Source organism: Somniosus microcephalus, chromosome 24, assembly GCF_052327205.1.
Source record: "Somniosus microcephalus isolate GS21.2 chromosome 24, FLI_Smic_1.0, whole genome shotgun sequence".
NCBI lineage: Eukaryota > Metazoa > Chordata > Chondrichthyes > Squaliformes > Somniosidae > Somniosus > Somniosus microcephalus.
Window position 1 is genome coordinate 12032522 of NC_141010.1, and position 22964 is coordinate 12055485.

Below are 22964 nucleotides of genomic sequence, written 5' to 3' on the forward strand. Positions count from 1 at the left end.
CCCTTTACTGACGAATGTCCATAGCGACACAGGAGCTTGCTAGTGATAGTCTAATTAGGTAACCTCCTGCCCCCCACTGTAGCACTTAAGCTAGTGCCTCTGAGTCAGAAGATTGTGGGTGCAAGTCCCACTCCAGAGACTTGAGCACAAAAGTCTAGACTGACACTCCAGTGCAGTACTGAGGGAGTGCTACACTGTCAGAGGTGCTGGGCTAGATTTTCAGTCGCTTGCGCCAGCAGTTAGCGCCTTAAGAGAAGTGATTTTCGGGCGCTATGCGTGTAGCGCCTGGGCGCAGCGCAGTTTGCGCCCCGCCCCAAATTAAGTTGCCCGTTAGCACCGGCGCAAAGTTTAGTGCCCGCCCGGATGCGCGCGCAGAAAATGACGTCACATCCTCGTGCAACGCCCTTTGTGCGCCCCGATTCCAAACTTCAGTCGGACCGCCCCATTGTGCGGCTGGCGGCCGGAGCATTTGGAAAAAGGAACGCAACACAACCAGCGCGGGCCCCGGGGGGCGCAAATTAAAGGGGACGTACTCTCCAGTATAAAGGCCAGCCTTTTTTCAGAAAACACTCTTGTGCAACGCATTTCTGGAGACACAAGGAGGATAGCTAACTGGTTTCAAGCAGCAAGAGCCAGGTATTTTTGGACTCAGGCCAGAGCGCTGCAAGTGGCCTCTGGAAATTAGCGTGTTTGCCAGGATTTGATGGGGGTTGCATGGGGTGCCAACGCGGAGCTGCAGCTCCATGTCCGTAGGGCTCGCAGACGCATTGTGAGAGGGGCAGCCCTGGCTAGAGGCAGAGGGGGCTACAGGCGTCGGCCACGTAGGCCTTACCCAGTCAGGCTATACCGCCAGCAGCGCTCCTACCTAAACATGAGTGCCGCGCGATGTGTTAAAAGGCTCCGATTCCGAAAGGAGGTGGTTGCAGAGATCCGCCACCTGCTTCGCCGAGATCTGCGGCCAAAGCTCAGGTGCAGGACGTCTCTGTCGGTGGAAGTGAAGGTGACGGTGGCATTGAACTTCTATGCCACCGGCTCCTTCCAATACGCTGCTGGGGACATAGCAAACATCTCCCAGTACAGCGCGCATCGCTGCATCCGCCAGGTGACCGAAGCACTGTTCAGAAGGAGAAGCCAATTCATCTCCTTCCCCATGGCCCTGGAGAGCCAGCATCAGCGCGCATTGGGATTTTCCAGACTCGGGGAATTCCCCTTGGTGCAGGGCGCCATTGACTGTACGCATGTGGCTTTGCGGGCCCCTCTGGAGCATGGCGAGCAGTATCGCAACAGGAAGGGCTACCATTCTCTGAATGTGCAGCTGGTCTGTGACCACAAGCAGCGCATCATGGCAGTCAATGCCAGCTTCCCAGGCAGCAGCCACGATGCCTTTATCCTGCGGCAGAGTACTGTGCATGACATGTTCCAGGCACAGCCTCCCCCAAGAGGATGGCTACTCGGGGACAAAGGCTATCCTTTGTGCACCTGGCTCATGACCCCGCTCTGCGCGCCCAGGACCGCTGCTGAAGAGGCCTACAACGAGAGCCATCAAATCACCCACAACATCATCGAGCTAACTATTGGGGTCCTCAAGCAGCGGTTCCGCTGCCTTGATCGCTCCGGAGGAGCTCTCCAGTATTCGCCGGACCGGGTCTCCCAATTTGTGGTGGTTTGCTGCATGCTACACAACCTGGCTATCCGCAGGACTCAGGCACTGCCACCTGACGTTGGACCAGCACCTCAGGAGGAGCAGGAGGTGCATGAGGAGGAGGAGGAGGAGGAGCAGGAGTACGTTCCCAGGAGGGAGCGACCAGGGCCAAGGGCCGCACGACGCCACCTTATTACACGGTACTTCTAAGCCCCCTGTCAGGGAATGGCCAGGGGCCATGAGGGAAGGTGAATGCAGCCGCTCCGCAAGCCCTCAGCCGGCGAAGCCAACAAACACTAAGAAGAACAACCATGGAGACTGCATGAATAAAGATAATTTTTTATTAGACAAAAATGAAAAGCCCTTCCCACATGAATCCCCAAAAACAATAAACGGGCCCCACAAAAAGCCCAACAAACGACTCACTCCCACAAACTGGGGAGGAGTCACTCCACCTTTCTTCAAACCGGGCCTCAACGTCGGCCTAACGCAAAAAATAAGCCCTCCAACAACACAACCATGGGCAAAATAAAGATGGCCACCGCCATATAAAAGGAAAGCTGCCCACACCCTCTACTGAGTGGCCCGCGAGGGTGAGACCTTGCCCAGCCTTTTGCCTCCCCTGCCCGGCCTGCTGCTCCTTCGCAAGCTCTGCCCAGTGGCTGCTGCGAGGCTGGGGGAAGGTGCCTGAGGCTCAGATGCCCTTCCGCCAGATGCCGCTGGGGGGCGGCCTACACGGCGTTTGGGCCTCGAGGGGCCGTCTGCTGAGTGGCGCACCTGAGCCTGGCCACCATCAGCTGCAGCCGCTTGCCCTTGACGCCCCAGTGGGGGAATGGCGGCGACGGATGGCGCAATGTGGGCCAGCTGGCGTCTGGGATGCGCTGGCTGGTGCTGTGGCGCGGTGGCACTCGGCCGGGCCCGCACTGCAGGATCCGCAACAATCAGCCGAGGGGCGGCTTGCTGGGATGGTCCAGCGCGGCGGCTGCCCTGGCGATGCCTGCCTGAGACAGCGCGTGTGGCAGCAGTGAGTGCCCCTGTGGTCCTGGTGTGCGCGCGCATCACAGCCGCCAGGGTCTTGACGGCATCAGTCAGCATGCGGCCACTCGCGGCAGTTGCTGCCCCGAACTCGCGCACACTGGTCGCCAGCGACTCGATGGCCTCAGGCATGCGCCCCACCATGCTCATGAGCTCCGTGTGGCGCCGGTCCGAATCCTCGGCCATCTTATCCAGCTTCCGCACCTCCTCTGAGGTGAAGGTGTCCGGACTGGAGTCGCGACTCTCCCGCTGGGGAGGTGGGGGCCGAACTAGGGGACCCTTGCCGCGTTGGTGGCGGTGAGTGTGCCGAACAGCAGCACTCCCCTCTGATCCTTCCCCCCTTTGGGGGGAAGGCCGCGGGCCATGCGCACGGCTCCTGGGTGGCTGGACGCCACTGGTCCCAGAAGCTGCATTGCCCTGCGACAGTTCCTCCAGGCACTCGTCCAGTGAGGAGGTGTCAAGCATTTCCTCCTCTCCTGCGGGACGTGACTGTTCCCCCGAAGGTCCGGCTTGCTCCTCCTCCTCCTCCTCGTCGGAGGTGCTGTCACTGGCAGCTTCAGGGTCCTGGTCGTCACCAGCTGAAAGCAGGAATGCACAAGAGTAGCTTCAGAGTGAGGAGACGGCGTCAGCGAGGGAGTTAGGACTGGTGGCATTCAGCGCATTGGTGGGACAGTGGCAAAGGAGGTAGCTCGGATGGGCCAGTGCGACGCGAGAGGGCCAAAAGGCGAGGTCCTTACCATTGCCGGGCAGTGGAGGGTCGGATACTCCGCACGCTGTGGGGACAATCACATGGGCTCCCATGAGCACACACATGCGCTCCTCCAGCCGAGTGAGCTTCTGCAGCTTGGCGCGGCCACCCCTGGCACGCGCCTGGCGATTAAACGCTACTTTAGCCTGCAAGAGAAAGGACGGGCTGTAAGTGCGCAGTGAAGCCCTGATGTAATGTGCACTGCCTCCCATGGTGGAATAGCGTGGACAGAGTGAAGCCCTGATGTAGTGTGCACTGCCTCCCATGGTGGAATAGCGTGGACAGAGTGAAGCCCTGATGTAGTGTGCACTGCCTCCCATGGTGGAATAGCGTGGACAGAGTGAAGCCCTGATGTACTGTGCACTGCCTCCCATGGTGGAATAGCTTGGACAAAGTGTAGAGTGCCGAATGGCCATGTGATGCTCATGACTGTCCTAATGCTGCTGGCTGAGGGCTGGCCAATAGGACTTTCAGCTCCCTTTGCCCATCATGTCAGGTGTACATGCAAGAATGAGGAGGAGACTGGAAAGGCTACTCACCTTCACAATCCTGGTCAGATCGTTGTATTTTTTACGACATTGTTTGTGGGTCCTGGGGGCATCGCCGGTGAACGTCACCCTCTGGGCGATCTACTTCCAGGCTTTGGTGTAGTCGTGGTGGGTTGGCTTCCTCCCACTCTCTGGGAACAAGATCTTGCACCTCACCTCCAGAGCTGTGACCATTATGTCCAGATCACCCTCTGAGAAGCGCAGGGCACGCTGACGGGCCTTCTCTGGCGTTGCCATGACTCCCTGGGGCTGAGCAGCAGTGTTGAGGCCTCTTTGCAAGGCTGCAGTGTGCAGGGCGTGGCAGCAGACCAATTCGTCCCTTCCCCCTTTAAGAGCTGGTCGGCGCCACGGGGTCTGCTGTCAGTCCAAAAATGACCGCACCCGCGCTGCGCCCCGCCTGGGCGCTATCCCTCTGGACCGCCGGCTTAGCGCCTAAAGATTGGAGTGGAACGCCTCTTTTAGCGCTCCACCAATCTCTTAGGGCGAAGCCACTGAATTTCCGGCAACGGGGCGCTACTTTGGGGCGGGCGCTAACTTCGGATGGGCGCTAAGGTTAGCGCCCCAAAACTGTCTATACTGAAAATCTAGCCCGCTGTCTTTCAGATGAGATGTTAAATTGAGGCCCTGTCTGCTCTCTCAGGTGAACATAAAAGGTCCCATGGGACTATTTTGAAGAAGAGCAGGGGAGTTCTCCCCAGTGTCCTGCGGCCAATATTTATCCCTCAATCAACATAACAAAAACAGACTATCTGGTCATTATCACATTGCTGTTTGTGGGAGCTTGCAAATTGGCTGCCACGTTTCCTACAACAGTGACTACACTACTGGCTGTAAAGTGCTTTGGGACGTGCTGAGGTTGTGAAAGGTGCTATATAAATGTAAGTCTTTCTTTCCTTTATGTTGCATCAGGTGATTGACAGAGCACAAAGTACCCGGAAGAATTGGGTGTGGGTGAAGAAGTGCCATCAACCCAGTGGAGGCTGAGAAGAAACTGCCAAGGGTTTCAGAGTCATAAGCTGTCGGAACAGTTCAGAGGGTTTCCAGGGCCAACATTTAGCAACAATCTAAGAAATTAGCCAACTACTGCACTGTAATTTGGACCCAGTGCATGTTTATTATACTCTTTAATTGAAATAATACACATAACTGGTTACAGAGTCATCTTGTGGAAGAAAATAGATTCACCTTTGTCTAATTGATGACATTGAGTAATAGTCTTCAGTAACTGATGTTTTGTGGCCAATAGACCAGAATATATGACTGGTGGCATAGACAGGCTACTGCCTTCAAAAAATGAATGAGAATAGCTCCATTTTTGAAATAAATTCAGCTCAAGGATATAACACAACATACATTGACCACAGTTTGAGCTGTACATAGCAATCTATTACTCCTACACTTGTAGATGTGCAGTGGCCTCAACCTTTGGGTGTGGTACACTGTAACTCACTCTTTCAGGTCAGAAGTTTACTACTGCAACACTTAACTGCAGTCAATATTTACATACATTTTTACACAAATTATTAAATAATGGTGAAGTTATATTTGAGAGATTTTTTTCATGAAACATACTGTCTTAAAGGCTGTAATAGACAACGTTTAGCAGTGGCTGTATAAAGTGAATGCAGCTGTGCGTGGCTTGTTATTTTACTGTGTATTATCAGGCAGTAGTATTTTTATATTTCATACATATTTTAAGTCTTTTATTTTTTTAAAGCTGAAACTGTAAGAACTGTTATTCACCAGTGATATACAGTAGACATTTCTGCAGGTTGGTTACATCGCAATAACAGTTTCAATTCTTGCATATAAAGTACAAAGTATATTTGTATTATAAAACTATTAATTGACAAGTGTTAGCACATTATTTTATTAAAAAAAAGGAATTCTTCTCAAACAAAGTATCTGGCTCTTTGAAAGATGCTCCCTGTGAAGCGAATGTGTTGCTTTTTCTAAAGGGGTCCTTACGGAGTCCTGGTGCCAGAGGGTCCACTACAATAAAGCAAACTTCTAGTTAAACGAAGGACTCCTGCATCAACAAAAGCACTTTAATATCACCTCCTAGTAAATAGAGAACTAATAGAGAAATATAAAATACAAGTATTTTCAGTCCCATTTATCCCCTATTCTTCCTTCTTTTTTTTTCTTGCCAGCTTGGCTCTCAGCTAGGAGTCCAAGGCCTAGAAATTGGCCTGAGGCGCCCAAGCGGTGCAAAGTTCGCCTGGGCGCTTGAATTTGCGCCGCGATCGCCGCAGTAGCGATCGCCGCAAATTCAGTTGAAGTGCCCCTAGAGGGAGACGGGGCGCGGCTCGAGGCGCTCCGCGTCCCTCTTAGGGTGCTGAAAGTGAACTTCGCAGCACGCTGCGGCACGGCACGCTGCGGTACTGCAGGCCTTCCTCCCAATGTTAAGGGGCAGGGGCCTGCAACAGCGCGAGCCCCGATTGCGAGTGCCGGCAAAAGAGTCCGGCACCAAGGAGAAGTGCCGGGCTCTCGGGAAACAGCTGGCACTGCCGCAGGGGGGGGGACCAAGAGGCCGGGGACAGAGGTGCTGGCAGGCGGCCGCCGAAAAAGCGGCCGCCCCGCACCTCCACCTTAACTTGTGCCTCTGCCGGCACAGTAAGGCCCCGTGAACCGGGCGCGGGTAGCGAACAGCGCAACTGCGGCGTTCGCTACCAAATATCGCGAACGGGGCGTGAATGGGGCGCTGCGCACACCGATGACGTCATCGGTGGCGGCGCAGCGCAAATGTCTAACGCCACCATTAGCACCCCTGCTGAATATCGCGGGAGGCGCAGCCAGTGGCGCTACAGCCACTGACTGCCTCTTTAGGCGCTAAGAGGTGGCGCTACTCACCCAATTTTTCCCCCCAAGGGTTGTAGGTTCAAGCCCCACTATGGACTCGAGCATGTGACCTGCGTAGGTTGCTACTTTACTGCAGTTTGTGTTCAGTTGTGGCTCAGTTGGTAGCACACTTGCCTTTGAGTCAGAAGGTTGTCAGTTCAAAGTCCCACTCTAGGAACTTGAGTACATAAAACTAGGGTGACACTCCAGTGCAGTACTGAGGGAATGCTGCACTGGAGGTGCAGTCTTTTGGATGAGATGTTAAACCAAGGCCCCGTCTGCTCTCTCAGGTGGATGTAAAAGATCCCATGGCGCTATTTCGAAGAAGAGTAGGGGAGTTATCCCTGGTGTCCTGGCCAATGTTTATCCCTCAACCAACATAACCAAAAACACCAGATTATCTGGTCATTATCACATTGCTGTTCGTGGGAGGTTGCTGTGCGCAAATTGGCTGCCGCGTTTCCCACATTACAACAGTGACTACACTTCAATAGTACTTCATTGGCTGTAAAGCACTTTGAGATGTCTGGTGGCCGTGAAAGACGCTATATAAATGCAAGTCTTTTGTTCCTTCTTTTTGAAGGAATGTAGCATTTTTGGAAGTACTGCATTTTGGATATGACATCAAACCAAGGCCAGGTCTGCCTTCTCATTCTCAGGTGGGTGTAAAATTCCATGGCACTACTTGGAGAGCAAGGAGTTCCTCGTGTGCCCTGGCCAACATTTCCCCCTTGACCAGCGCTACAGATTAAGCGCTTGTTGTAGGTGGGATTTTGCTTAATGAAAATTGCTGGCATGTTTGTCTATGTAACAACAATGGCTATTCAGAAGTAATAACATTGCCTGCAAAGCACTTTGGATTGTTCTGAGGCTATCACAAAGCCAATTGGTCCAGAGGGGTAGTTCTGTGATCAAAGGGAGCACGCTCCCAGTTAACAGCAAGGAATTGTGGAATTACTCCTGAGGTATTTTCTTACCAAGGGGCCCAATACTGCAGATATGAAAAAATGCAAAATGTACTCTATTCCTTAGATGGATCAATGGCACGCGAGAGAAAAAGGCCTTTTTTGACTAACGTAAAAAATAAAGATTTATTTTTAGGATGGAGGCGGGACTTCATTTTACCTGCATGTAAACAATGGACACTTTTTTGAATCTGTGTCATGTACAGAATCAAAGAAATTTACGGCACAGAAGGAGGCCATTCGGCCCATCATGTCTGTGCTGACCGTAAAAGAGCTCTCCAGCCTAATCCCACTTTCCAGCTCTTGGTCCGTAGCTCTGTAGGTTACGACACTTCAAGTGCATACCCGAGTACTTTTTAAATGTGACGAGGGTTTCTGCTTCCACCACCCTTTCAGGCAGTGAGTTCCAGACCCCCACCACCCTCTGGGTGAAAACATTTCTCCTCAACTCCCCTCTAATCCTCCTACCTATTGCTTTAAATCTGTGCCCCCGGGTTATTGACCTCACTGCTATGGGAAATAGATCCTTCCTCATCCACTCTATCTAGGCCCCTATTGTTTTACGATTCTGCTCTACTGTGTATTTCTCCCACTCTCTGCTCAAGTATTGGTGATAAAGTCTTCAGTCGTAATGGGGTCGATTCTGAATTTGCCGTCTAAGCATGAAACTGGCGTTGCGGATCTCAACTGTCCACTCTGGCATTTGCCTGCATTTCATTTCCATTAAAAGGAATGGAAATGATAATTAGGTGGTTTCTATAAGAGGCAGCTGATCCGTATCACCAGTATGCCAAGGTGGCAAGGTGAAAATCTACACCAATATCCCTGCACTCCAGAATTCCCTCCATAAACCCACGTGCCTTTTAACCTCAGTAGCCACATCTTCGTTCACCTCCCATAAAATGTCTCTCAACTCCTGCTTGGTGTCTGGATTCTCCCCTTGTATTGTACAAACTTCTGCTGTTCCCCTTGGTTTATTACATCGTTTGAGCCCTTTGATTACATTTCAGTCTTATAATCATTCCCTGGTAGTAAGTACACTAAACATAATGTTAGAAATAGTAATGTAGGGTTAAATTAACATTTTTGACATCAGCTGTTGACAGATTTACGCTGTCTGCAAGATTTAGTTTACCTCATATTAGCTCTGCTAAATACTTCTTCCTCATCTGAGGATTCTTTGTAATGTGACCCATGACCCATTGATTTCTTACGAACTGAATCCAGTGGCTGGTACAAATCTTGAAGCCAAAGCGGCTTTGGAAGGTCCACGTCATCTTCTAACAGGGGTGTCTGATAACAAATGTAGTAATTTCAGTTCAGTTAGATAAAAGTGAATAACTGACAAAAAATTTAAATAGTATCTTTCTCGGGCAATATTTTGCTCTGTTTACTAATTTTATTGAAAAAGTTGATGCAAAGTTCATTTTTATTCATTCACGGAATGTGGCTGTCGCTGGCAAGGCCGGCATTTTCTGCCCATCCCTAATTGCCCCTCAGACGGTGGTGGTGAGCCGCCTTCTTGAACCGCTGCAGTCCGTGTGGTGAAGGTACTCCCACAGTGCTGTTAGGGAGGGAGTTCCAGGATTTTGACCCAGCAATTATGAAGGAATGACGATATATTTCCAAGTCAGGATGGTGTGTGACTTGGAGGGGAACTTGCAGGTGGTGGTGTTCCCATGCACCTGCTGCCCTTGTCCTTCTAGGTGGTAGAGGTCACGGGTTTGGGAGGTGCTGCCGAAGAAGCCTTGGCGAGTTGCTGCAGTGCATCTTGTAGATGGTACACACTGCAGCCATGGTGCACTGGCGGTGGAGGGAGCGAATGTTTAAGGTGATGGATGGGGTGCCAATCAAGCGGGTTGCTTTGTCCTGGATGGTGTTGAGCTTCTTGAGTGTTGTTGGAGCTGCACTCATCCAGGCAAGTGGCGAGTATTCCATCACATTCCTGACTTGTGCTTTCACAGAATCACAGAATCTACAGTGCAGATAGAGGCTATTTCAGCCCATCGAGCCTGCACCGACACATATCCCACCCTATTCCCGTAACCCCACGTATTTAATCCCCTAACACTAAGGGTCAATTTATCATAGCCAAATCAACCTAACCTGCACATCTTTGGACTGTGGGAGGAAACCGGAGCACCCGGAGGAAACCCACGCAGACACAGGGAGAATGTGCAAACTCCACACAGTCGCCCGAGGCCAGATTTGAACCCGGGTCCCTGGCGCTGTGAGGCAACAGTGCTAACCACTATGCCACCGTGCCACCGTGCTTTGTAGATGGTGGAAAGGCTTTGGGGAGTCAGGAGGCAAGACACTCGCCGCAGAATACCTAGCCTCTGACCTGCTCTTGTAGTCAAAGTATTTATGTGGCTGATTCAATTAAGTTTCTGGTCAATGGTGACCCCTAGGATGTTGATGGAGGGGATTTGATGAGGGTAATGCCATTGAATGTCAAGGGGAGGTGGTTAGATGAGATCTTGTTGGAGATGGTGATTGCCTGGCATTTGTGTGGCGCAAATGTTGCTTGCCACTTATCAGCCCAAGCCTGAATGTTGTCTAGGTCTTGCTGAATGTGTGCACGGATTACTTCATTTTCTGAGGAATTGCGAATGGAACTGAACACTGTGCAATCATCAGTGAACATCCTCACTTCTGATCTTATGATTGAGGGAAGGTCATTGATGAAACAGCTGAATATGATTGGGCCGAGGACACTGCCCTGAGGAACTCCTGCATCGATGCCATGGGGCTGAGATGATGACCTCCAATAACCACAACCATCTTTCTTTGTGCTCGGTATGACTCCAGCCAGTGGAGAGTTTCCCCCTGATTCCCATTGTCTTCTATTTTACTAGGGCTCCTTGATGCCACACTTGCACAAATGCTGCCTTGATGCCAAGGGCAGTCACTCTCACCTCACCTCTGGAATTCAGCAATTTTGACCATTTTTGTTCCAAGGCTGTAATGAGGTCTGGAGCCAAGTGGTCCTGGAGGAATCCAAACAGTATCGTTGAGCAGGTTTTTGGTGAGTAAGTGCCACTTGATAGCACTGTCGATGACACCTTCCATCGCTTTGCTGATGATTGAGAGTAGACTGATGGGGCAATAATTGGCCAGATTGGATATGGCCTGCTTTTTGTGGACAGGGCATACCTGGGCAATTTTCCATTTTGTCGGGTTGATGCCAGTGCTGTCGCTGTACTGGAACATCTTGGCTAGATACGTGGTTAGTTCTGGAGCACAAGTCTTCAGCACGATAGCCGGGATATTGTCGTGGCCCATATCCTTTGCTGTATCCAGTGAGCTCAGCCGTTTCTTGATATCACATGGAGTGAATCGAATTGGCTGACGACTGGCTTCTGTGATGGTGGGGACCTCAGGAGGAGGCCGAGATGGATCATCCACTTGGCACTTCTGGCTAAAAATGGTTGCAAACGCTTGTCTTTTGCACTCGCATGCTGGGCTTCGCCATCCTTGAGGATGGGGATGTTCATGGAGCCTCCTCCTCCTGTTAGGTGTTTAACTGTCCACCACCATTTACGACTGGATGTGGCAGAACTGCAGAGCTTTGATCTGATCCGTTGGTTGTGGCATCGGTTAGTTCTGTCTATAATATGCTGATTCCGTTGTTTAGCATGCATGTAGTCCTGTGTTGCAGCTTCCCCATGATGGCACCTCATTTTTAGGTACGCCTGGTGCTGCTCCTGGCATGCTTTTCTACACTCATCATTGAACTAGGGTTGGTCCCCTGGCTTGATGGTAATGGTAGAGTGAGGGATATGCCGGGCCATGAGGTTACAGATTGTGGTGGAATACAATTCTGCTGCTGCTGCTGATGGCCCACAGCGCCTCATGGATGCCCAGTTTTGAGCTGCTAGATCTGTTCTGAATCTATCCCATTTAGCACAGTTGTAGATGCATTGATGTCATGGGGCTGAGATGATGGCCTCCAATAACCACAACTGATGGAGGGTGTCCTCAGTGTGAAAACGGGACTTCGTCTCCACAATGACTGTGCGGTGATCACTGCTACCAATGCTGTCATGGACAGATGCATCTGTGACAGGTGTATTGGTGAGGACGAGGTCAAGTAGGTTTTTCCACTCGTGTTGGTTCTCTCAACACCTGCCGCAGGCCCAGTCTGGCAGCTATGCCCTTCAGGGCTCTGCCAGCATTGGTGCTACCGAGCCCACTCTTGGTGATGGACATTGAAGTCCCCCACCCAGAGTACATTCTGTGCCCTTGCTACCCTCAATGCTTCTTCCAAGTGGTGTTCAACATGGAGGAGTACTGATTCATCAGCTGATGGGAGGGCGGGAGGTGGTAATCAGCAGGAGGTTTCCTTGCCCATGTTTGACCTCAAGCCATGAGACTTCGCGTGATTCGGAGTTAACATTGAGGACTCCCAGGGCCACTGCCTTCCGACTGTGTACCACTGTGCTGCCACCTCTGGTGGGTCTGTTCTGCCAATGGGACAGTCTGGCAGACAGTTGGCTGAAAGGTCTGTGAGTATATGTCAGGTTGTTGCTTGACCAGTCTGTGGGATACCCCTCCTAATTTTGGCGCAAGTCCCTAGATGTTAGACTTTGTAGGGTCGACTGGGCTGACTTTGCCTTTGTCGTGTCCAAATCCGTTGCCTTGGTTGAAGCCGGGAGGTCCATCTGGTTTTATTCTTTTCATAGCAGTTTGATACAACTGGGTGGCTTGCTAGGCCATTTCAGAGGGGCAGTTAAGAGTCAACCACATGGCTGTGGGTCTGGAGTCACATATAGGCCGGAGCGGGTAAGGACGGCAGCTCTCCTTCCCTAAAGGACATTAGTGAACCCGATGGGTTTTTACAACAATCCATGGTCACCGTTACTGATACTAGCTTTTTATTCCAGATTTAATTAATTAACTGAATTTAAATACCCCCAGCTGCCGTGGTGGGATTTAGAACTGACGTCTCCGGATCATTAGTCAAGGCCTCTGGATTACTAGTCCAGCAACATAGCCACTATGCTACCGTACCCCGTAAGTTAAAGCAAGGAGCACTGCTTCATGCATGTATTTTCCCACTAAGGTTAGTGAATGGAAGAAAAAAATAAGTGCCTTTCTTTCAATTGAGATGTTACCTTTTGTGCATCTTTTGATGAACTCTTCCCAGTTATTCGATCTGTAACTTTCTTCAGAGGGCTGTGTGCACAAAACACACAGAACTGTTGACATTTCTATGGGTTTGTTTTACATAAAAAGACATGGGTTGTAAGAGCTAGAATGGAACATTACATTTCAAAGCTTATTGCAAACGGAATGTTTACCTCTTAGATTGCTTTTTAAAACCAGCATCTCCCGCAGCATAAGGCGTCTTTGATTCCGACCTTTGAGAGCAAATCTATTATCAAAAATGAAAAAGTTAAAAGAGATTTTTTTCCCACAAATCAATGAACTGTTCTTAATATGCTCAGGATATATGATCAAAAAAACAGCATACAGCAGCGGTTTTAAAACAAAATGATATAAAAAGCAGTAATCTAATGCAGAACTGAAAAAGAATGATCCACTTTTGCATTCCATCACATGCCGGGATTGCATATTGGAATATTAGGAGTGGGGGATTAACTTAACTGAAGATGGGCGGCCTACATAATAGGCACAACACCCTTTGTGCCCAGTATTATGATGTGTGCTCCCGCCATGCGCTGCGCAGCACCAGTAGTGCAAAAATGTAAAACTTGCCCATTTGTATTTGTCTACGTTGCAGGATAACAATCGTTCATTTTTGCTACTGTGTATTTTCTCATTTTTAGTCTGATTTATATTATACCAATCACTTTCCTCTAAAGTTAGTTTAAAATCACACAAATGAGTGTGGTGTTTTTATTTTTTTTTATTGACATTTTTCAGTCGTGATAAATGACGATTCAGCTTCCAGCTGCGCCATTGGTTGCTGGGAAACCAGGTGCCAAGTCTTACTCCGACTTGTCTGGCTCAATCACTTGTTGATTCCACCTGTCTACCCTCCATTCCTGCTCCCTGGCCCGTCCTCCAATGTTGGGCATATCTTTTGCTTCCAGGTCTGGCACGAGGGTTGCCAACTCTGGCTGGATGCATTCCTGGAAGTTTCATTACCATGGCATCCCGCTTCCCACTGCCCAGCCACCATGCTCCCGCGATTGGTCGCCCAACATGTCCACCCTCATGGGACACTATCTTCCCACACCAATTGGAAAGTGAACAGACTCTTCATGACTCAATTGTATGATTCTTGCCTGTCAAACAGCATTTTTTTCCCCCCCAACTCCTACATTTTTATAACCAATAAAAAGTGTTCAAAGAAAATGAGAAAAAAACACCATTTTTTTTAATGCTCCTATGATTTTTCTCCCGGGTGTTGCTCACAGCAGTGTCCTGGAGATTAATCCTCAATTCCTGGAGACTCCAGGACAATCCTGGAGGGTTGGCAAACCTATCTGGCAAACAGCTCTGCTCCTGGGCCTAACCTTCAACAAATTATCCTGGTCTTGCATATTGGCCCACTGCCCTAATCTTTTTTCTTGCTCTCTGTTATAAATCTCATCATTCATCAAGAAACTACTCGTGAAATAACGCTGGACGGCCAGCTGGCGGCGCCGTCCAAGGAGTATAAATACTCGGGCGTCGGCCCCAGCTTGCCTGGGACATTTTGTAAGACAAGGAGCTAGTGAAATACAACTAGACCTCCATGTTCTGAAACAAGTTGATTAAAGCCTTGCTTTATACTCAAACCAAGTGCGTAGTGAGTTTTATTACATCACTCTCCTTGCCCTGTGTTCCACTCCCAGCCACTTCTAAGGAATTGGCCTGTACTTCACTGCTGGGTGGGTGTACTCTGCTTCCTCGGGCCAGGCGTTTGCTCACGGCTACTGTTGTGCTCTCACTCTTTACAGGGCTAGGGCTTGCCCTGTGCCCATGAATGCAGCCAGACACTAGCCGCCCCAAATGTTTTCTTTTTATTAGTTCATGGGATGTGGGCATCGCTGGCAAGGCCAACATTTATTGCCCATCCCCAGTTGCCCTTGAGAAGGTGGCGGTGAGCTGCTTTCTTGAACCGCTGCAGTCCGTGTGGTGAAGGTACTCCCACAGTGCTGTTAGGGAGGGAGTTCCAGGATTTTGACCCAGCGACGATGAAGGAACGGTGATATACTTCCAAGTCAGGATGGTGTGTGACTTGGAGGGGAACTTGGAGGTGGTGGTGTTCCCCTGCACCTGCTGCCTTTGTCCTTCTAGGTGATAGAGGTCACAGGTTTGGGAGGTGCTGCCAAAGAAGCCTTGGCGAATTGCTGCAGTGCATCTTGTAGATGGTACACACTGCAGCCACGGTGCACCGGTGGTGGAGGGAGTGAATGTTTAAGGTGGTGGATGGGGTGCCAATCAAGTGGGCTGCTTGATCTTGGATGGTGTCGAGCTTCTTGAGTGTTGTTGGAGCTGCACTCATCCAGGCAAGTGGAGAGTATTCCATCACACTCCTGACTTGTGCCTTGTAGATGGCGGAAAGGCTTTGGGGAGTCAGGAGGTGAGACACTCGCCACAGAATACCTAGCCTCTGACCTGCTCTTGTTGCTACCGTATTAATGTGGCTGGTCCAGTTAAGTTCCTGGTCAATGGTGACCCCCCAGGATGTTGATGATGGGGGATTCAGTGATGGTAATGCCGTTGAATGTCAAGGGGCGATAGTTAGCTTGGCTAGAGGCGCGGCCCATCACAGCCATATCCTCACGATATTCTACCGCTGAACTTGCCTTCCACTTCTGCTCCTGGGCCTGTTCTTGGTTCCTTGGCCTAGACCTATCTAAACCTCACAGCACTGTAAGCCCCTCCCCCGGGTCTGCGGCCTGCCCTATGATCTTTATCGCTTCACTCTTGTGCTTTGTTGCCCCATCACCATTTCCTCAAAGCTATTATGTGCACTATTTATCTTATTGCCAAAAATGTTTGCAAACATTTAGGACCACAGTGATTCAGCAACCATGCAAAATATAATGGCCTAGAAATGTGGACGTGCCTATTTTTGGGCCTGAGATTGGGCCTGGGGCCTTGTTTTCATGAAGTGGGTGAGCTGTAGAGAGTAAGAGGCGCATCGCTTGCCGAAGTGTTGGTGAAGAGCATGCTGTTGTGACGCTAGCAGGTAAGTGAGGAAGCGATCGCTGGCTGGGTGGAGCCCGAATTTCTAGGCCAATATATTGTGACAGTGTTAAAGCATTATAGATAACCTAAGCCCAATAGTAACAATGTTCCATTGCTCTCGTGATGAGAACCCACGGTAGAAGACATCAGTACATCACACAAAGAAGTTTGTGCGTCACAAGGAGCACACCAGCCCATCACACAGGAAGGCCAAATGCATAGGATTGCCAACTCTGGATGTTTTCCGGGAGGTTTCATTACATAACTTCCTGCCTCCAACCTCCTCGCCCCAAGTCTTGGAGATTTCAAGACAACCCTGGAGTGTTGGTGGCAACCCTCCCAGTACATGATATGAAGAGACTGGTTCCTTCCAACCAGACAAAATTGGGTTCAGAGCAGTTTGCTCAACACCTACAGAGGAAACAAGCACAAGCCCAGAAATATGGATCATCGAAGCTTACAATGAGTTTGAGGGGAGAGCACAGATGAGACACAGAGCACAGGTGCAGGAGGAAGCGTTGGTCAGCAGCATGGGTCGACTAGGCCTGTATTCACGAGAGTTTAGAAGAATGAGAGGGGATCTCATTGAAACGTATAAAATTCTGACAGGGCTAAACAGACTGGATACAGGGAGGATGTTTCCCCTGGTTGGGGGGTCTAGAACGAGGGGTCACAGTCTCAGGATACGGGGTAGGACATTTAGGACTGAGATGAGGAGAAATTTCTTCACTCAGAGGGTGGTGAACCTGTGGAATTCTCTACCACAGAAGGCCGTGGAGGCCAAGTCACTGAATATATTTAAGAAGGAGATAGATAGATTTCTAGACACAAAAGACATCAAGGGGTATGGGGAGAGAGCGGGAATATGGTATTGAGATAGAGGATCAGCCATGATCATATTGAATGGCGGAGCAGGCTCGAAGGGCCGAATGGCCTACTCCTACTCCTATTTTTCTATGTTTCTAAAATGGTTGGGCTGGTACTAGGGAGAAGGTCATCGTGGCCTCTGGTCTGGCTGAGTTGCTTTCAAATGGAGGATATTATATAAGCATGAAAGCATTGGCCAGTCACTGCAATCATGCACTGTAAGCTGGTGTAGATAAATTGGGTCGTGCACGATCCAGGTTTCTGCAGTCATGAGCAACGTGGTCCACATAGCATGCTGCGACTGACCACTTGGCAATTGCTATGGAGATCTGAGTAGTGCAAATAGAAGGCACAGTAGATCATCCCTGATAAATGCTCCCATTGATCCTGTTGAGGCATATATCTAGAGACTTGAGCACATAATCTAGGTTGACATTCCCAGTGCAGTACTGAGGGAGTGCTGCACTATCGGAGGTGCCGTCTTTTGGATGAGAAGTTAAACTGAGGCCCCATCTGCCCTCTCAGGTGGACATAAGAGACCTCGTGGCACTATTTCGAAGAAGAGCAGGGGTGTTTTCCCAGATGTCCTGGACAATATTTATCCCTCAACCAACACCTAACAAAGCAGATTATCTTGCTGTTTGTGGGAGCTTGCTGTGTGCAAATTGGCTGCCACATTTCCTACATGACAACAGTGACTACACGTCAAAAGTGCTCCATTGGTTGTAGTGCGCTTTGGGATGTCCTGAGATTGTGAGAGGCGCGATATAAGTGTAAGTCTTTTTTTTTCATTTTACATTCTATAATGTGATAATGGCAACTTCAGTGTGCTTGGAGCCAGAACCCAGACAAACTTGACTGAGAATTCTTGGGCTCCCATTTCAATACAAAGATCTGTGCTCATCCAGATCAGTGGCCTATGTGTGGACTCATCCTCCAGCAAGATTACATGTGGAGTAGCGCAGGAACAGGTGGCTGGCTCTGAAATCAATGCTGGTTTCTGCATACGTGACAAGAAACTTCCAGTAGGTACATTGCAGGGCAGTCTTGGCACAGGTGAAGGGTCTCTGGACCACTAGCACAAGGAGTTAAATAGGCAGTCACAATCTCAAGGCCATCTCAGGCCATTCAGTGTAGCCTTCAATTACGGGTTCACTTAGAAGCTAATGATTAAAAGAACAGTACAGTAGTACATGAAGCACTAGGGGTCAGTGTGACAGCACAGCACACGTTGATCATGCTTACATGCCGTTGCACAAGTAAATACAGAACACTTCAGATGTACATTGAAATCCGGCCTTTTAATTGCCTCATCTGAAATGCATGCACCAGTGTTAGGTACACAACCAAAGCATATGCAAGTGAAAGGGGTAAACTACCGAGACACAGCAAGCAGTAGATCCAAGATATCAATCAGTTCTGCTAATCAGTTCCTGCTTCATGTGTGGTGCTCATTATGTAACAAAATCTTCGATGAACTCTCAATTGCCAGTCTCCCTTTCTTCAATAACTACTGTTACTGGGGTTCTTGCACCTCCTCTTCTTCCAAGATTTCTGGCTACTCTTCAGCCATTTCCATAATAAGGGTTCTGTCCAGCGCAATATTCTGCAGCTTGCAGCATTCCACAATAATGTTCAAAACCCTCCTTGAGGTAAATTGCAAACCTCTCTTAGTGGTTTGAAGTGTTGCTTCAGTAAACCAGATGTTTGGAATATGAGACTTCTGCCATGTGCATGTGCCTTGCTCTGTTATATTATTGGGCATATAGCTTTCATGAGTCATGGTTGCAGCATCTAGCTATACTCTCTAAGCAGTCAACCTTCCAACTTTCTTTCCTCTTGGAAAACTTGAAGCCTACATGAATGCCTGAGGATGTCAGAGCCCTGTGCACTCCCAGGGAATGGCGCATTTGTGCGCTTGGTTTTTGTGTGACAGTTGCAGACTATTTGTGCAAAGAGCTGAAGCACTTCCTGTAAATGTTGGGCTGAGCTTTGTGTGCAGGTGCTTAAAGAGCTACATGCATACCATCGATGATGCCCTGTATCATCCTGGACATGCCTCCTGGATCTCCTGCTGTAGAAGTTGAGGGCTAGGGTGGCTTGCAATGCTACAGATATTGCAGTGCAGATTTGATTAAATTAGATTGCATACCTTGTTGTTAATTGCCTCCCTATTCAGCAAAAGTCTCCTCAGGTAAAGCTTCTTTGTAACATGCAGCTATCCCACTCTTGTACTACACAGATTCTCTGGGATACCAGCCGATACTGTGAGTGAGCATCTTATGTCGTCTGATCTGTGTGGCTGCTTTCTTCTGCTCCTGTTACTCCTCCTCCTGCTCATCTATCAATATGGCACTGCTTGTTGCAACCATTCTGTCGATCAGAGAGAACAAGGCCTCTTTGTGCAGTTTTGTGACTGCAATTCTTTTTGCCTTGCCTTGCACTCTGTAGACTCTCTCCATGACTTTAACACCAGTCTTTATCAGGTGTGATATTTACAGTTATCAGAAGTCACAAGCTATGCAGTTTTACACAAGGTACCCTCAGAAGTCTTTTAGTCAAGGTTTAACAAACTAAAATCAGCTATACATGTTGCATTAACGTTCATAACAACTGGTAATGCAAGGGAAGCGGTTTTTTGAGGAGAGATGGAAACCATTAGCTCAAACATCAAAAAATACTCAGCAATAACCCTCGGTTTGTGCGGACAACAACTATAATGCATGGAAGACTTTTTAATCCCTTAGTCCAAAGTATTGTTTCATGCTGAGATCAAAAGCTGTAAATTTGCACGGGACCTCATATTTCATGGAATTATCTCATTTATATCACTGATTTATATTCATGAATGAAGAAGCCCTAACAAAATGGCTACTCGCCCCCCTCTTGCCATTGCTGCACTTCCTTGTGAACCAGTTTTTAGTTTGTCCAGCTACTCTGCACTTTTTGTTTGAGGTGTATTGAAAATCAAAATAAGGAACACAGCCAATTAAAAAAAAACATTTTGTGCACTTTTTTGATTATAAATTGGATATTGAAACGTATAAGATTCTGAGGGGGCTTGACAGGGTAGATGCAGGGAGGATGTTTCCCCTCGTGGGGGAATCTAGAACTAGGGGGCATAGTTTCAGAATAAGGGGTCACACATTTAAAACGGAAATGAGGAGGAATTTCTTCTCTCAGGGGGTCGTGAATCTTTGGAATTCTCTCCCCCAGAGAGCTGTGGAGGCTGGGTCATTGAATATATTCAAGGTGGAGATAGACAGGTTTTTGAAATATAGGGGAGTCAAGGGTTATGGGGAGCGGGCAGGGAAATGGAGTTGAGGCCAAGATCAGATCAGCCATGATCTTATTGAATGGCGGAGCAAGTTCGAGGGGCTGAATGGCTGACGCCTGCTCCTATTTCTTATGTTAGCAGCGGCTGCAGTACTACTGGTAGGTTAAGAAGGAACTGCTGTATGTGAGGATGACGAGTATGGGTGGGCAAGTTTTTGGTATGATGGGGATTCAGCAGGGCAGTTAGTTGGCAATTAATACTGTTTGGACTCTGCATACCTTTCAACTGGCCCATGGACAAGGTCGCCACTTGCTAATGGTTATGGAGCAAGAACAGCCATTTTCTGTGGGAGCAAAGTGTTCAAAGGAGAGGGCCATTGCTCAGTGAGAAGCAGGATCTGTGTGTACTAGCAGAACTGGAGCAGGACCAGTATTTTCTGTATAATGGGAGTAGCAGGCAATGAGGTTAGCGCCCAGTGCTGCAGAGGGCAGTTCAATCATCATTCGACATCGGATTTTACAGAAATGGGTGCAAACAGATGGAATGCCTTTATTTATAAAGGGGGAAAAAGTCTTACCCAAAAATGTCATTAGCAGCAAGTAAAGTGCTGATTGAAACCTGGTGACTATTTTGGATAAAGTGAAGCTAACTTTAGTTGTTGCTGATAATGGTCAGGTTTGATAATGCTAAAACTTTTTGAGATGTCAAGAGCTGTTTAACGAGATTCTTTTGTGTGGCGTTAAGTGAAACCTGTTGCATATGTTTTAATTTAAAAAGTTTTCAAGATTTGAACTGCTGTCCTCCTGTCTCAAATTGATGTAATTCGAGTTCTCCTCGGAAAAGAGACAACTAGGGTGAACTTCCACAGGGCGTGCCACTCAAGTATTTTACGCTTACGATGATGGGGCTTGTTTAGCCTGCCCTGCGAGGTTCCCGGCCAATTAAAAGGAAGTGGGTCTGATGATGTCATTTGATGACGCGTCATCAGCCGGTTTCCTTAAAGGGGCCATGTCCAAATTGACTTTGACAGTTCTGCTGTCAGTGTTCTGCAGCATTGAGGTGCTGCAAACACTGACGAGCACTGCACAAAGGTGCACGGCTGCACCCAGGCTCTCCCATGCTTATGGAGAGAGTCACAGCACGCAGGGAGGTTCTCTTCCCTTCCAATGGGCGGAACACATCTCCCCAGGACACCAACGCAGCCTGGTTGCACATTGCACAGGAGGGATTCTGGGAACCAAGGTGAGATTTTTTTCAAGGGTACCGATGCTGATGGAATAGATGGCAGGTGTTGTCAATGTTGAGATAGGTTGTTCCAAGGAGGTGACAGTGGATAGAGAGATTACTCCAAACACTTCAAAAGTGCATAAAGCTCAAAGGTGGGTTCCAAATACTGAAGGCTGAAGCTTCTGAGATTGGAAAGTGACCAGCTGTAAAATGGTTGCTTTTATACCACTTTTGCAGCTGTCACCTAATGAAAGAAATGGAGAGTTGTTCAGAACCTGACCTACTTACCTGACATGATCCCCAAGCGACGGGAACCTCGTGGAAAACTTGGGAAAATGCTTTGTACCTGGTAAAATGGTGATTAAATTGCTTTAAACACCCTCTTAACTAGCACAATTGCATGACCTGCCGCTTGGTGCCGTGTCTGCCAAGCGCAGGCAGAACCGGCACTAGGGAAACTCACAAGGAGGCGTGTTTAGAGCAGGACACCGCCCTGCTGTCAATCGTTTGGCTTTTGGCAGCGGACCCGTCTCCGAACCCGACCTCTGAGCGCCAGCAAAATTCAGCCCGCCGTGTGGGATTGGAGTCACGTGTCAGCCCTTCACTGATGTACGAACATCTGTGAACCAGTTGCATTCTTACAATAGTCCAACAGCTTCCATGGTCATTGCTTTCCTGGTGCCAGCCCACAGATAACCATATTTATTGAATTTAATCTCACAATTTGCCATAGTGGGATCTGAACTCACCCCTGGCTTTTTAGTACTAAAACCACTGCTGTACAGTACCTTATGATTTCTGTGTTCAGCTCAACTTAGGTGTGTAAATCTGTGTATTACTACCCTCCAACATGTGAAATCAAATGATATGTTGTGAATTCAGAGTTATTATATTTGTGCACAAATAGAAATCAGAGGGGTGATTTCATAATCAAGCGCTCCCAGTGGGGAGTGTCATTCACAGGAAGTATAGCCCGGGAAGTAGTGGTGGTGACGGTCCTCACAAAATTGACTTTTATCAGGTCTACAGCAGTCATGCTAAGACTTTATACTGTACTGATCAGATCACACCTGAGAGTATAATTTGTGAATTCATACTCCCAGCCAGGAAGTCACACTGCAGCTCTGATTCTCTGGCTCATGCTCCCTGCGAGTGTTTGGCTCCCAGCTGTGAGTGCAGGGTCATCAAATTACCCCTCTGAAGTATTGAGTTCAGTTTTGTTTACTACATTATATATTGGAGGTATATGTACTGGTGGGTGCAAATATGAGCAACCAGGATGATCCCATGCGTAAAGGGATAAGCTTTGAGGAAAGATTACAAAACTCAAGCTCTGAATGAAGAAAGTTATGATGGGGGGTGGGTGTCTATCAAGATGTTTAAAATATTAAATGGTATAGAGAAGGTAAACCCAGATATTATTTCCTGGATCTGAAGACTTGAGCTTTAAGTTAGTGAAAAGTAAATTTAAAATAGATATTAGGATTTTTGGAATAATCGGCCAGGCAAGGAATAAAAATAAGGATTTTAGGGGTGTTCAAAATGCAGCTGGCTACTAGGTTAGGTGAGTTAGGATACTAGAGGAGGAGCTTGATGGGCTTTAAGGGCTTCTGTCATCCTTAACTGGAGCGCTTCAGCTATGAAGAGGGACTGGACAGGCTGGGGT

At 48.6% G+C, this 22964-nt stretch overlaps 1 protein-coding gene across 1 annotated transcript in view; it reads right to left on the minus strand.

Annotated features, from left to right (window-relative positions):
* Positions 1-5062: 5062 nt before the first annotated feature.
* The window catches only part of LOC147101065 (leucine-rich repeat-containing protein 37A3-like), a 142232-nt gene continuing 124330 nt past the window's right edge, over positions 5063-22964 (minus strand). Inside the window, exons 11-14 of the mRNA XM_085966218.1 lie at positions 13083-13156; positions 12897-12957; positions 8915-9072; positions 5063-5965 (exon numbers count right to left, since the gene is read on the minus strand). Of these exons, the coding sequence (XP_085822344.1) occupies positions 5938-5965; positions 8915-9072; positions 12897-12957; positions 13083-13156 (321 nt within the window). The 3' untranslated portion in view covers positions 5063-5937. The remainder of the gene's footprint in view (positions 5966-8914; positions 9073-12896; positions 12958-13082; positions 13157-22964) is intronic.